General features: G+C 32.4%; 1 protein-coding gene across 1 annotated transcript; it reads right to left on the bottom strand.

Moving 5' to 3' along the window:
* Positions 1-6,967: 6,967 nt before the first annotated feature.
* Positions 6,968-15,241, bottom strand: LOC132551621 (solute carrier family 25 member 16-like). Its single transcript, XM_060215797.1, has 8 exons — positions 15,048-15,241; positions 12,956-13,048; positions 12,536-12,669; positions 12,250-12,316; positions 10,740-10,928; positions 10,121-10,283; positions 8,747-8,818; positions 6,968-7,948 (listed from the first exon to the last, which is right to left on the bottom strand). The coding sequence occupies exons 1-8, from the start codon at positions 15,106-15,108 to the stop codon at positions 7,783-7,785; spliced, it is 945 nt and encodes a 314-aa protein (XP_060071780.1). The 5' UTR covers positions 15,109-15,241; the 3' UTR covers positions 6,968-7,782.
* Positions 15,242-15,394: the final 153 nt, after the last annotated feature.

The following is a 15,394-nucleotide window of genomic DNA, read 5'->3' as shown; positions in this document are numbered from 1 at the left end:
CTGAGATTAAAAGCTGTGAAAACAGACATAAGCTATTTTGCGGAAGAACAGTTATCTCAGAAGCTCGAATTGTAAATCATGTATTCTTAGCATGTCTAATCTTAATTATATCATATCTTTATATATGAAAGTAAAAAACATTGACTTTATTCATCTCAATATTTCTTGAAAAACTGTTTAAGCTTTGCCATTCTTACTTTAAAACTGCCATGAAAATTATTTAGAAGAAAGAAAAGGAAATTATTTTTCAAAAGTTATGAATAAATACACCGTGCAAAAAATAAATTTCTATTTTCAAACAAGTCACTATTCAAAAATATTTTTTGTGAAAAAACAAAACGTTAATGTTGCCTTCTAAACAACTTTCATTCACTTAAAAACTCAAAGTAAACAACACTGGCATGTCAAAAGAAAAATCCAACTGACTGAGAAGTTACATACAGAAGGGTCCAGTTTATAATAGAAATAAAAAATAGAAGCTTTTTAAAAGTCATATGACAACATCTACATGTATAAGAGATAAAAATGTATAACTATAAAGCTGCTGGTCACAATTGATCTTCCTAGCTGCAATATATTGCAAAGTATCACACTAAACCATGGCGACCAGGAAATACTTTTTGACATGCAATGGGAAACTACTCTAAGTCAACTCTCTGACTTGAAGTAATTGGGACTGCTTATTACAGGACAATGAAATATCTTTTAATTGTGTTTCTACTGAACATCAAGAAACACAGATGGGCTTATCATTAAGCAATGGCTTATTGTCATATAATTAGAGTCAACCATCTAGAACATTGTTTAACAGCCTAAATAAAATCACATCCTAATTTACTATTGTATTAAGCATAGTAAGTAATGTTACTATTGTATTAAGCATAGTAGGTGATTTTGATAATGTTTACTACTAAGTAATAAAAATAATCCTTGTAGTTCTATGAAGTTCAATTTTGTTGTCATTCATTGTTCACTAACAAAAAAATTTCAATATTTTTGAGTAAAAACTATTACTCTTCAAAAATATCACATGAACAAAGACAAAAACATATATCAATCACTTTGAAGCTTCACACTAAATATTATATGATTCACTGGTTCTCATTCCCTCACAGCCAATTACCCCCAAAAAAATCCCCACAAGGGGTCCACTGGGCCTGTGTATACCATCCTTGATTGTTTAAGCTATGGAAAGCTAAGGTAATAAAATCTGCCTTGGTAGGGACATTTAATTGAATAATACAATTTGGACTATTTAATCATAACTGAAACAAAAACTCAACAAATAAATAAAGTTTTCATCAAACAAAGGATGATGATAAACGCCTTCACATCATTCTTTGTTTGCTTGATTTATCACCCTGTAAACAGCTTTCGAGTTAAGGTCTCCTCACAGTAACTACGGGATTATCTCAATGAACAAAATGGGGAAGACCCACTTTATGCTATCAAAAGGAATTAAGATTAAGTGTCTTATCAAAGGACTTTTTAAAATAACATACTGATATCCTGGTAGGTCTTTATCTTGACTTTATGATTCAATATTAGCAAATCTATAATAAAGACGTTTTTGTTTTCTACCATTGAAAATACATCAGTGATTTTTGCAATGACAAGAAAAAATATGTTTTAAGTTAATTAGATTTTTTCAAAACTTCTTTTTTTAACCTTAAAAATTTTGTCACAGATTTATATACTGATCTTAGTGTTTTTTATTATAATTACTATACATTATTATATATGTTCTGGCATACGGTATACATGTACATACATGCTCCATTTCAAGCGTTGAATTTCTAACTACACAGTATGCATGAACTACATTACTGGTACATATTTACCCTGAGTTTTACTTTTGGTAAATATATTCCTATTTTCCAAAGAAAATACTGGATATCAATTAAAACATAAAATCTCTACTGGTAAAAATAAACATCTCTTAAAAACAAACACAAAACAAGTTGCAGTGGGCAGCAATGGTTATGATGTTAATTCATTTTTGTGTTGGATCACATGCGGAAAATCAGTGTAAGGACAAATTTAACAAAAACAAAGGAGAGAGGGAATTACACAATTATCACTTAGGAAATATGAAATGGTCCTCGAGGCTTGGAGAAGTTACACAGATTATAAATATTGAATTATGAAGCTAAGGTGTATTGGCAATAAAATGGATCTACAACACTGTCAATAACTGACTTATACACACAAATTCAATATTCTCATAGAACATAAATATATGTAAATTTTTTTCAGCTTTGTCAAATGTGAGCAGTTTACTAACTGGCAACCTCAGTACTGTAGTATACATGAGAAAAAGACAATATGAAATGGTTTAAGTTAGCTTTCCAATAAATAGACAACATTAAGAACAAGAGTTACCATGATACAGATGCTGAAACTTCAATACATAGAAAGTGGATATCACAAATAATGTTTACATTCAATCTCCTGTAAAATCATTGGTTTTGTGAAGGGTTTATTTTTCATGATTAATCAAAGTGTCTATTATATAGTGATTTAAATAAAACCACAAAAATAGAGCCCCACAAAATCTATGACAATATTTCTGTTATTGTTAATAATTTTCATTATGTATGTTATTATCACTTCATGGATTCCATCAATATATCAAGCCGACCTTATTCCTACTTGTTCATTTTGTTACCTATAATGTTAAACCATTCATGAATGTATAATATGTAAAAAGTTTGAGGGAAAAAGTAAATTAATAGCAGTCAATGTAAGCAAGCTACTGGCCAAATTCCAAATATCATCAGTTTTGGCCTTACGGTTCTTTAGAAGAGGTTGTTCAGGTATCAAAAAAATATAACCTCTTTAGTCATGAATACAGGTGAAAGTCATTTTCAGTCACAAACTGAGTAAATTAAAATGCCATTTCCATTATACAAAAACATGAAATTAAAAGTATTTGCTGAGCTTCATTTTAAGCAAAAGTTCAAAACATTACGGATATAGTGCTATAGATTATAAAAACCACAAACACTGCAAATATAAAACCAAATACAAAAGAAAATCTTCAAATTATGAAAACAGCTTTGAGGATGAGGTGATCATAAAATCAAAGCTAACACTTCAGTCATAAAGTATTGTCTACCATATCACTTATGCCATTACATAAAATATCATACATTCTTGACCAGCCAATAAGCTTTCTTTACCTTTATATTTGCTGTGCAGAAGGAAGGTCAACTTTTGGATAAAACTGAGTTGTCCTACAGATATGTAAGCTATTTAACTCTGGCCCCACTTACCAGTATATGTAATGAGATATTGAAGTACTCTGATATAGAATTAGATTCCCCAACTACAAATATCAGTACTTCATTTTTTTTCCATTTTATGTTCTACGGAAGAATAAATCTCGGCAAAAAGAAAAGTAATAAAAACTCTGAAATCCTAAATCTATGTAAATCTGTCTAAACTACATGTTGCTCACTGCTAAATACCTAACTATAGCCAAGGCTATTCCATTAAAACATCTACTTGACCCCAGAACTCAGTAGATAGATGTTTTTGCTGGAATAGCCCTTAATAAAATTTTACTCTATATCACACAGACAACAAAATAGTTTCAAGTCAAAAAACAAAGGCGAGGGTCAGATAGAATCGCATTGTTTCTGTTTATTTTTCTACAAATAACTCAAACTAGAAAATACCATGAACTACATTGGGGAAGTTAATGTCTTTGGTTAAAAAAATCATTGCATGATCTTCATCAGCTGTCTTGATTGTGAAATACCACAACTATTACAATACAGTAGTCCTATACAACAGAATTCAAAGTGTTTTCCACTGTTATTTGTTTAATGAATATATCCTCTCATCCTTTGTCTGGTCCAAGTGTGATCAGTGTATGAAACTCTATATACCTGTCACACGAGACATTCATTATCTACCTAGAAATCTTGTGATGTTTCAATACATTTGTATTTTCAGTTGGAGCAAACTATGTTATGTGGAAGAGAATGTATTCAGTGACAAACAAATGCACCTTGACATTATTAAGCAGTGCTCCAAATGCAGTTTCATAGTTTTCTGCCATACCAATAGTATTTCATTCCTGTATAATTTATGCAAACAAACTTTTTTATGTGTACTAATTGAAAACAAGCAATATTTTTTTTAAAATTCAGTCTATCAAAACTGGACACTCTATGTTTAGACATCATAAGTTTCTAGTGGAGAGTTAGGGCAGGTGTTCCAGAGTATGGTAAATCGAAAAATAAATTGTCCTTCTTCTGACTGAATGACTAAGCATTGCTCATCATAATCATACACACCTACACAGACACACAGACACATGTAAAACAATAAATTAAAATCATCTCTTCCTCAACAATTATGTACATTTATATCTAAAATAGCATACACCAAGAAAAATTAATAACAAGAGGCCCAACAGGCCTGCATCACTCAACTGATTGTTAATTGACATTAAGTTGCATAACATTAAAAGGTGGCTGAACAAGTTTCAACAACCTGTTAAGAATTTAAAACAGTTTACCTCTTTATGTTGAAAGTTTAAGAAGGTTATGCAGTTGAACAAACTCGTAAGCCATCTTATCAGCATATTTTTTATGAAACTTCAATATCTAAGGTATTGTGGTTATAAGTTATAAATGTTTTGAACCCACTTGACATTCTATGCAGATGGACAAGATCATTCATTGGAACAAGTAATACTGTAATGATTTTTTAAATTGACACTGTCAGCACAGCATTGAGATGTTTATTATAAGGTGGAGAATTGAGTAGATTGAAAAAAATAATCTTGAAAGTGGGTCAAGGTCATTCATTTGAACAAACTTTGAAGCACTTCATCCCAGAATGGCACAGGTCTAATATCAGTACCCTTGGCCTTTCAGCTAATGAAAAGAAGAAGTTAGAGGACTTTTGTACATTTGACCCATGTGACCTCGAAAGTAGGCCAAGACCTAACATCAGTACCCTGGGTCTTTGGTTATTGAGAAGTTCTTTCAAGTCTTTAACACATATTTGACCCCTGTGACCTTGAAAGAGGGTCAAGGTCATTAATTTGAACAAACCTTGTAGCCCTTCATCTCAGCATTCTGCATGCCTAATATCAATACCCTCACCCTCTTCCTTTCTGAAAAGAAGTCATTGGAAGATTTTAAACACATTTGACCCCTGTGACCTTGAAAGTGGGTCAAGGTAATTCATTGAAACAAACTTGGTAGCCCTCCATCCCAGCATGTTACAGGCCCAGTAAAAGTACCTTAAGCTGTTCCTTTATCGAGAAAAAGTTATCTGAAATGAAGAGTTGATGCCGGATGGATGACGGATGTTGCACCACAGCATAAGCTCACTTTGCCCTTTGGGCCAAGTGAGCTTGAAATGAAAACGATAATTAATTTCATAGTAAAGCATGTACACAGTGGATTAGGAATGTTTTGACTGTGACATTCCATATATATTAATAACAATGTATTCATACATTCAATCAAAATCATTTAATGCTACACATGAACACTTCAAAACATTTCAATACTGTATTGTAAACATACATATTTATTGTGATATTTCGACTCCCATATAAATAGATCTACATTTATTAATTATAGTTTCTCAAACCCTTTAAAAATGTTTAAATACCTACAAAATTCCTCCAGTATTAATTCCTAAAATAGATACAGGAGAATTATCCTATAAATCATATGTAGAAACAATTGTTTTTTACTGTTTTTATACAAGAGTGCCCCTGACATTGTTGCATCTTCATTTTGGAGGGGTGGAGCGTAACTTGGGACCAAGTGATATCCAGTACTTTTCAAAAAATAGCCATAACAAAGAAATGTTAACCGATGGATGACGAGCCATGGACATCATCTTGCTTCTTGCTTTTTCAATCAGTCTCAAAATGGACTGTGTACATCTGAAGATGACAACAACAACAATGCTGTCAAAATCCAAAATGGCCACCTCTCGACAACTTTGTTTTTGGGATCAGTCCCAAAATAGGATGATTAACTGCTAGGGACCAAGAGGAACCTACATATGAAATTTGAAAATAATCCATTCTCGAAATAGTGTTCATTTACAGCATACCATATACAGTGTGAAACACGTTGCATTCCATAAAACTTCCAATGAGAAAAGCATGTTTACAATACTCATTCACTTCATAAAATCACATTTATGCTAAAATTACTTGGAGAAAATGATTTTTTACACAGTTTCAATTCTTTAAAAAGCCCAGACCTGTTACCAGGTACATAGCAACTTTTTATGGAATTTCAAGCATTCTCTATTTCTTTATGTAATGCTGTTGTCTCCTCAAGTTCAACACAATCAACATTTGATTTTTGTTTTCACACAAAATACAATGAGAAACATATTTTTTATATCAGATGAAGAATAGAAATATATCACTAGAAGAAAATGCCATTTGAAAGCAATTAAAGTTTGAGCTCATGAAAATAAAACAATGTACAGTGTATTTAAGCATATCTATCATAAAGGCAAAGAGTATATGTGTACTGCCTTGAGTCTGGGGTGTAACTATAAGTCAATATGGAAAACTTGAGATGTTTTTATCAAATTGATTAGCAGATACCAGAGCTTTACATCAGTCAGCAGATATCATGATGATTCATTGCATTTCTTTCATGAATGTCACTGTTTCCTTCGTACCACAAATAAATAATGATTAATGGGTATGTCTGTAATTGCGATTAAAACCACAGCCATATTGTTTGAATGTTATTAATGTACACTAAAACAAAATAATTTTCAGTTCCTATTAAAATTGCAAATCTAAAACTGGTCATTTCTAGTTTGAAGATAAAAAATTTTACAGTGAGATAATAACTATGACAGCAGATCTGACAATGGGTACTCAACTCTATAACATTGTCATTGGATAAAAAGATTTGACAAAAGTGAAAAAATTTAACTTAAACTTTACAAAAACTTGCACCATACATATTTCAATGTTATTCAGATGCTTCAATAAGCATTTTTGATGATCATAAATGATCAATGATTCAAACTTTTGATAATACATGTACAGTTCAGTCTTGACCCACTTTTAGGAAGGATTAATAATGTTACTATATCAGAAAGTACTGCTACAGTAGTATCTTTGTTGAAAGATTTTTTTTTTTTCAGATGTTCCTTCCAACAGAAATACTTGCAGAATTTCTGAGAGACTGGGTTCCATGAAATGAATGCTGAGTTACTTATCTTAACAAATTTATACACGAAAGATTAATTCTGCCTGTACATAGCTGCTGAGTGTCAGTCTGAATGCTGTCTCGAAGAAAAATGTACTGTATTAGCAGACACAAACTCTATAGTACATGCATCAAAATACAAATATATTTACTACAGCCTGGTATAATACACAATGCACAAATCACACACGTCATAGACTGGCCAGTATCTAAGTGCAACAAAGGAGAACTAGATAGAAAATTAAATTCAAAATCCCAAAATGAATTCATTTTATGGGGATTTTTAATTTGGAGTTTTATAACCAATACAGTACCGTAATTGTAAAAGATTTTTTATTTAAAATAAAATATGTTGTATGTTTTTCCAGGCATCTAGCTTAACTTAAAATCCTGTCTTGGGTCTTGGTAAAGACACAGATATCAATAATATTGGCCGTGAATCATGTACCTTTCTTCAGATCAATAAACTGTCAAATATTTAACTATAAATTTTGCTACATAAAAAAAGTTTTAGTCAAAAATACACTGCTTGAACAAACATGGAATATCTAATACTGTCTTCCTGTCAAGAGCTTGTGTCCAGTCCAAGCTTCTCCTTCAAAGTTTCATTCATCGAGAATGATACAGCATACATTGGTACACCTCTCATATAGTTTATACTCATTCCTCGGTACAGTCCTCGAAACACACCATCTTCTTTGTACACCATGATTAGTATCTGGTACCATCTCCTGTTCAAGCAAATAAATAAATTTAATTGTACAACACTTAAAAAACAAACCCTCAAATATTATTAATAACTTTTGTTGGCCCGCATAAAAACATGAAAGAGACATGACTGTGGGAGAAAACTGACGTATTTAGGAACACATGATGGATTTGGAAAGGTTATCTCCCCTTCCCTTTCACTTTAAAGTCCAGTTGTCGAAATCTAACTTGTGTATATTACCATTGCATTACCTGACCCTCCTTACAAATTAATCATATAACATTGTGCGACAGTGTTATTAGTACATGGTAAATTTTTCCAACACAACAGAGATTTATCCAGTCAATAAAAGCATACACATTCTTTTTTACATAAACCTTTTTTTTTCTTAAAAAAAAATTACATGGTAAATAAGATAAATCATCAGTGACAGACTAGGGTAGGGGCGATAACTCTGTAACTGTATTTAGTCAGGAGGTTCTGCTCCATAAAGCAAGTACACCATTCAGTGCAGACATAATTCCTCTGCAATGCTTTATTCTAAAGTTTGACATGTAATGACAATGCATATTCTTGGCAAGGAAACACTGTAAAGTACATATTTTATCAGATATCTCATTTTAGAACTTTTCCTGCTGAAAGGATTGCTCTAAAACATGATTGGGCTAATCACATTTTTTGTATATTTTTATACAACAATTATTGTGGATGCAAAAGTTCACCATTGAGCTGTCCTGACAAAAATGTGATACTGAATTAAGATTGAATAGTGCCCCATTAGTAGCTTTAGTGGAGTTCATGATCATGTGATAGCCTTTACCTCCTGTACTTGTGGGACTCCGGCAGCATTTTTGACAACTGGACTCTCCTCCTAACGACATCAAGGGGGTACCTTTAGTTTAAATGTGGAACGAGCATATGTAATACAATGTATCAAACAGTACACATATATGTTCACACGCAAATCTTGTATGTACACTTTATATGTAAATAAACAAGGTATTTCTAAATACAGTTTACTCCTGAAACAGAAAAGCTGCGGTTTTAACAAAAATGCTTAAATCACACAAAATTACAAAATATAGAGAGAACAAATAGTGTATTATTAAGGCTGTATGTCATACAATATCAACTGAATCAAATTACATTATTTTCCTTGAAATGGATTTTTCAGAAGGATGTCAATCATAGATTAAACTTATATCATTAATATGATGTTTTATCCTCTGTTCAAACATATTTCTTTGCTGGGTTTTATCACCCTGTAAACATTTTATGGTGAGGTCTCCGTGCTGGGGGCTACCTCACTGAATGATATACAGGAGGCCCATTGCATGACATCAAGAGCAATTAAAATAACACTACAGCACAGGGAGGTTCATTCCCGCACCTTCCTTAGATACAAACTGTCCCGACTAACAATGAAGTAAAAACATCAAAACTTGTGGCTGATGTTTATGAATATTTTCTTCTGTTAATGTCAATAGAATAGGCGTTTTTATAACACAACCAGTAGAAGGTCTGAGTGATTTTTCAATGACTACGTTGTTACCTTCATCAGATAAATGACCAGTGTCCACTGGCACTGACGCACGTTGTGTACAAGATGGTGAGGAATCAACCAACTTTTTGACTGTACTTTATTACTATGTACACTAAGGGCAAAAACAGTGTGACAAGATTATAAACAGATTATAGAAAAAAAACCAACATAATGGTAATAATAACTGTAGTCTATTTGACTGTGCTTTGTTTAACACTTGATCCTAGCTGTGTACGAGTCCGTGATAAGAACTGGCTTGCTGTGGCATATCCAGGTGGCTTCCTTAACCAGCCACCTGAATAGGTTGTTTTCTCTGTCAATTATTTTGGAATTTAACCTACCAATGATATGATTTTTCTGTGTAGAATGGTCAGTGCTGGTTTATGGATCTCAGACTGAGAATGTTTTTGCTCCAATCTAGTGATTTTTTTGCCTTTATTGGATTCTGTGTTTTTCTGATATTCATTAAGTCAGACCCCAAATCTCCTGCCTGCTGCTCTAATTTGTAGTGACTTCAGTCTGGAGTCTCTTGGAAATTTCCAACTGAGTGTACCGATTGTATTTTTATTTTATTCATTTATTTATTAAATTTCATCATTTTTTTAATTAATTAATTTATTTATTGTCAACACCACATGCAGCTATACTTACGCCAATGTTTGTCCTATAGCTCCAGCAAACCCTCCACAAATAATTTTGGCTGGTGTAATCAGTACCAGTGCATCTGAATTATTGTTGCTAGAGCGGGCAAAGTGCTGAGGAAAATACTTCAAACATAATTCTTTCAATGTCTCAAAACTGTAGAATGATATTCCTGAAATAAAGACAAAATCATTTCATGCAAAGAAATAAAATCTGAAGTGAAATAAGAGACTTTTTTTAAAGAACCAAAAGTTTTATTTTCAACAGATATTTTTTCACTAATTAAAATTTTTTGTTATTTTTCTGTTATGTCTTAATTACTGAAATAAGTAACTCAGATCAATATCTACTTTACTCAGGAAAAGAAATTCAGCGTGAAGCTTTAACATGCTCACCTTAAAAATAATACATATCACAGATACCATAGAAATAATTTATTTTTTTTTTTTTTTAATCTATTCAACATTGTAAATTTGAAATATTTTTTATGACTGACCAACAATTACAAAATAAAAATACATTATGACTTTTATGAAATATAGCTCAATCACTCAACTGACACCAGACAAAAAAGAAAGTGAAATAAAATCCAATTTCTGACTATTTTCAAAGTATGATCTGAACATACCAGCATAGGGCACCATGCCAAGTAGTGTGGGTACCATGCCTCGATACAGGGCTGGAATACCACCCTCATGAAATGTAATGGAGCGGAAGGCATCCACCAGACCCGTGTAGATATGCTCTCCTGACACCTGGAATGCTAGTCTGGCCCTCACAACGTCTAGAGGATATGTGAACAGTACTGCCGTCAAGCCTACAACAAATGATGACAAATACTGTCAAGGCTTAACAGACTTCTATCAATATTTTCTCTAGTTATAATCTAATTTTTTTTGTGATTATATCTCTTTAGAACACAAAACAAAATATAATTTTATGTAGAAAAACAAATAAAACTTCTGCATTGTGTATTGCTATAAACTGCAGATAATGAGCTGACCTGTCACATGACCATGTAAATATGTACTAGGTATAGATTAAAGATCATTGAACCATATTTCAAACTCAGCAAAATATGCTTTTTAAAGACAGTTTGTAATAATTTTCTGTTGAAGTGTGATTTTCCAAGTCATTATGGGACTGTCCCAACAAAGTTCCATTTCTACTGTTGTATCCTTGAGAGAACCCTTAGCTGCATTCTTCATTAGAACTGTCCAATACCAAACAGCAGTTTAAACAGAGGCCGACCTCTGTCTATCAACATCAGAAATATTCTCTGTTCCATTTCTCCTACCACAAGGTATCAGCATTCCAGAAAAGAGCCAAAATGAACCAATAGCCAACTAATTCCAACTTAAAAAGATCTGATAATTACAACACCACTACAGACATCACTAATACCAGTGATGGACCAGAAAATCAATTATCAAAGCCTGCAGAACCTAAAGTCATCTAGAACTTAACTTACAAAATGTTCTTGTAACAACATGACTCCCACAACACACATCTACAGTTCCTAGAACCACCCTGAGAAGATTCTAGTCCTACACTACACTATGATATGGTTGCTTTACAGTAATTGTTATTTCAATATGTATTTTTTAACCCATATCAGCTAGCAACTATACCTCTTTATTAGATCCCTGAACTCATTCCAACCAACCATCAAATTCACCTACAGAACTAGTCTGGCCACAGTCAACAAAGAGATGAAATTTACATTATCACAATATAAACAGCCGTAAAGAGATGTTAACTGAAGAAGGATGCATGCAATATTCGAACAAAGAACACTTCATAATTCTTTGTATTTCCTAGTAATTGTGATTTAAGCCCTTTGTAATAACAATGGCACAAACAAGTAAATTGTCAAATTTTCGAGACAATCTGCCCCTTTATCAAGACACAAACAATATTACATAATTTACATATACATAACTTAATAACGGGTCAGATTGTCTTGAAAATTAGATAATTTGTTTTCCAAACTATTGTCATTACTTCATTGACCATATGTCTATTCCAGTAATATGCATCTATCAAAAATTTGTTTGTTAGGATCAAATACCAATACTGGACCATACCGTTGATATTACCTACCAGATAACATATATATATATACACACAATACGTACCTGCCAGAGAGCCAGACGTCAGTCGTATCAGGTGCACATTGCCATCCCTGTATATATGTCTTAACCCCTGTTGTGGCATACAAGTATATGTATTCAAATCATCATCATAACTTTATATAAAAATTGTGATTTGTTATAAAAAGTGAGCTATAGTAGAAAACAAATATCAATTTAAATCTAATTATGACAGCCATACATAAAATATAATAATATTTGCATCAGAAGCTTCATTAAAAATCTGCATAAGGAATTCAACTATATCACCATCACTTAATCAAAATCATACCTTCTTGAAAAGATCAAATGAAGTGAATTGGATCGCAGCATATGGAAACACCCTGAGCATATGAACTCCATTCCCCTTGTACAAGCTGAAGAAGCCTTCTTTGTTTTTAACTTGTTGTAATGAGGAAATTACACCTAAAAACACATCATAATGAACGATATTTGACACGAACAACCAGAGAATTGTCCTAAGCAGTAAGACAAAAGCTTATTGGTCCATTCTGACCTCAACCTTCTTGAAAGTCTATCTATTCTCCTCTGCTTTTTCTTTGGAAAAAAAATTACTAAAATTATGTGTCTAAGAATGTAATAATTTTATATACTCTGAAGCATGACAAATATTATATTACAAACAGATAATAACTACTATTTGTTTCAGCATATATGAACAGAAAATAACTTAAATCATCATTATAGTTACCTAAATGTTTATAATGGTGGTTGTGCGCTTGTAGCAAGATCTTAATTCTGTCCAGAGGGGCTACTGCAGTTTTAGCACAACAGCCAGCAGCACCTACAATTAATGATGTAAAAAGTTCTTTAAAAAAATTTTTTATATCAAACAAGAGTCCCAGATGGCATGTTTGTCTCACATAGATATCAAAGTGAAAAATGTTTCTAATTTTTAATTATTCTAATCACTTTCTTGTGGGTCTTCATATTTGTATATATATTGTTTATAGACCTGCATGCTGTATGACTGTTTTGAGTCCATATCTTGCTTTATAAGAAAGACAACTGTTTGTGAAGGTAACAATAGTACTGTAATATCTTTTTTTGTATTCCATAATCTGTGCACAAGGTGCCAAGTATATTAGAAATGATATGATTAACAATGATTGCTTTTGTATACCAAGTTGTTTAATTTCATTGGACTAAAATTTTATGGTTATCCCGGTCTGGGCTTCTTCTAGGTAGTTCGCAGAGAATATAGTAACATTAAATTCCCTATGAATATTACCAGCTAAACAGTAAAGCTTTTCAATCAGGAAATAAGTCAAAGCCTCTATATGAACTAAACAACACATCATTCAAGACATCTAAGGGCCTTTTAACATGACCCTATGTTTTCTTGCACTTTAGAAGAAGATTCTTTTCTTTAACACACATGTATTTGATACCTGTGGTTGTAAAATAAAGTCATCATTGATAATAAGACTCTGGGTCTTCAGGAATTTCACCAACAGATCTAGATCTTTAGATTTTTACATTGATTCCATAGCATTGAAAGCGAGTCATGGTAATTCATATGCTGATAATGTACAACATTCATCCTATTGATTGAATATCAGGATCCTGGTTGTTCCGAAATTTCTGAGGATTCTTTAGTTTTCAATATGTTTAGCTCCAATAACCTTGAAAGTAGGTCAAGGTAACTTTTACATAAGGTGATTTTAAAGCACTGGATCTGCAGAGGACACATTTACTTCTGGTTTTCAAATATCAGGACTACCACTTCTATATATTATTCAAGAAGAAGCCATGAAAAAAAAAAAAAGAAAAAAAAATATATTACTCATATATATTATAACTAATGAATTAAAAAATGTCAGTCTAGATCAAAATGTTTTAGAAATATCAAATGACTGTCTTCAGCTATAAACACTCTAATGCTCTCAATTAAATGAGTTAATACTCTCCTCAGGGAGACCTCCATCTGGAAATCAAGTGTTGTGACATTTAATGTTATGTTTCACTAAGGAAATTTTAAATTCAGTCAAAGTTATGCTGTTCTTTAAATTCCAAGTTATTTGCTTTATTTTATTTTATGGATACAACAAACTTTTCTCTCTCAAGTAATGCTTCCTTTCACATGTGGTATCCTCATTAAGCTGTCAATTGTATACATTGGAAAAGTATTGCTGATTCCTAATGTTCAATAATTCATTTATATGATAAAAACACTGCTTTTCCTCCACTGCTAATTAGCTAATTTTCAAATGTGCATTTGCTCAATCTTTGTGGGTTTTCTTACAGTACAAAATGTATATATGAACATGGCGACTTGGGAATCAGTACTCTTCAAGTATATAAGAGCTTGTAAATTGTGTATACATAATATTATTTAGTCTAATGTTAGTTTCTGCCAGTGCAAATTAATCATCATCATCATTAAAGTCAGTAGTACAAATGTTCCCTTAAGTCAGACCTGTAAGGTGTCTTTGTTTACATAAAAAAAAACATTAAACAGAATGAGTGATAAAGGAATGAGTCAGTGTTGCCTTGTACATAGTACCAATAAGGTCTCTATTACTTATACTCTTCTTTAGCTCTGTTGGTAGAGTTGGGGATAATCAAAGCAGAGACCCATGTTCGAATCAGGTCCAGGCATTTGGCAGGAATGTGTTTTCTCAATTAGATTTTAATTGCAAGTGGGCCTAGTGCAAGTTTGACTGTTCAGTATGATAAACCTCCAGCTGTTACCCAGTTTTAAGTAAACTGAGGAATGAAAGACACAAAAAGATCACTGCCACATTCATATAGACTAACAAACTTCAGAAAATGGAACATACCTCCAGCAAGAAGTTTCTTCAATACATGACTGAGGGAATGTGAGTGTATAGCATCTGACATGTTTATACTTTTCCAGCAAGTTGTCAATGCTGGTGTTGGCGTGGTGATAAACCTCAAACAGAAACTTTCCTTGTGGGCTAGGCCTATGAAATCGCCGGATACTGAAAATAAAATTTGTTATGTCAAATCGCTAGCCATAGTAATAGAGGTTATTACGGTGAGATGGTGTCTGATATCACTATTCATCGAAAGTGTTTGACAGGCATATGTTGACGGCAAGTTCACAAAATGAAAGTTGAAATATGGCGGAAGTCAGCAATTAAAAAATATCGGCGATATTTTCGTA

Source organism: Ylistrum balloti, unplaced genomic scaffold (assembly GCF_031769215.1).
Source record: "Ylistrum balloti isolate Yb309-2 unplaced genomic scaffold, AGI_CSIRO_Ybal_v1 Utg370208, whole genome shotgun sequence".
Classification (NCBI taxonomy): Eukaryota; Metazoa; Mollusca; class Bivalvia; order Pectinida; family Pectinidae; genus Ylistrum; species Ylistrum balloti.
The sequence above is the reverse complement of the archived record's forward strand: the minus strand, read 5'-3'. Positions and strand labels throughout refer to the sequence as shown.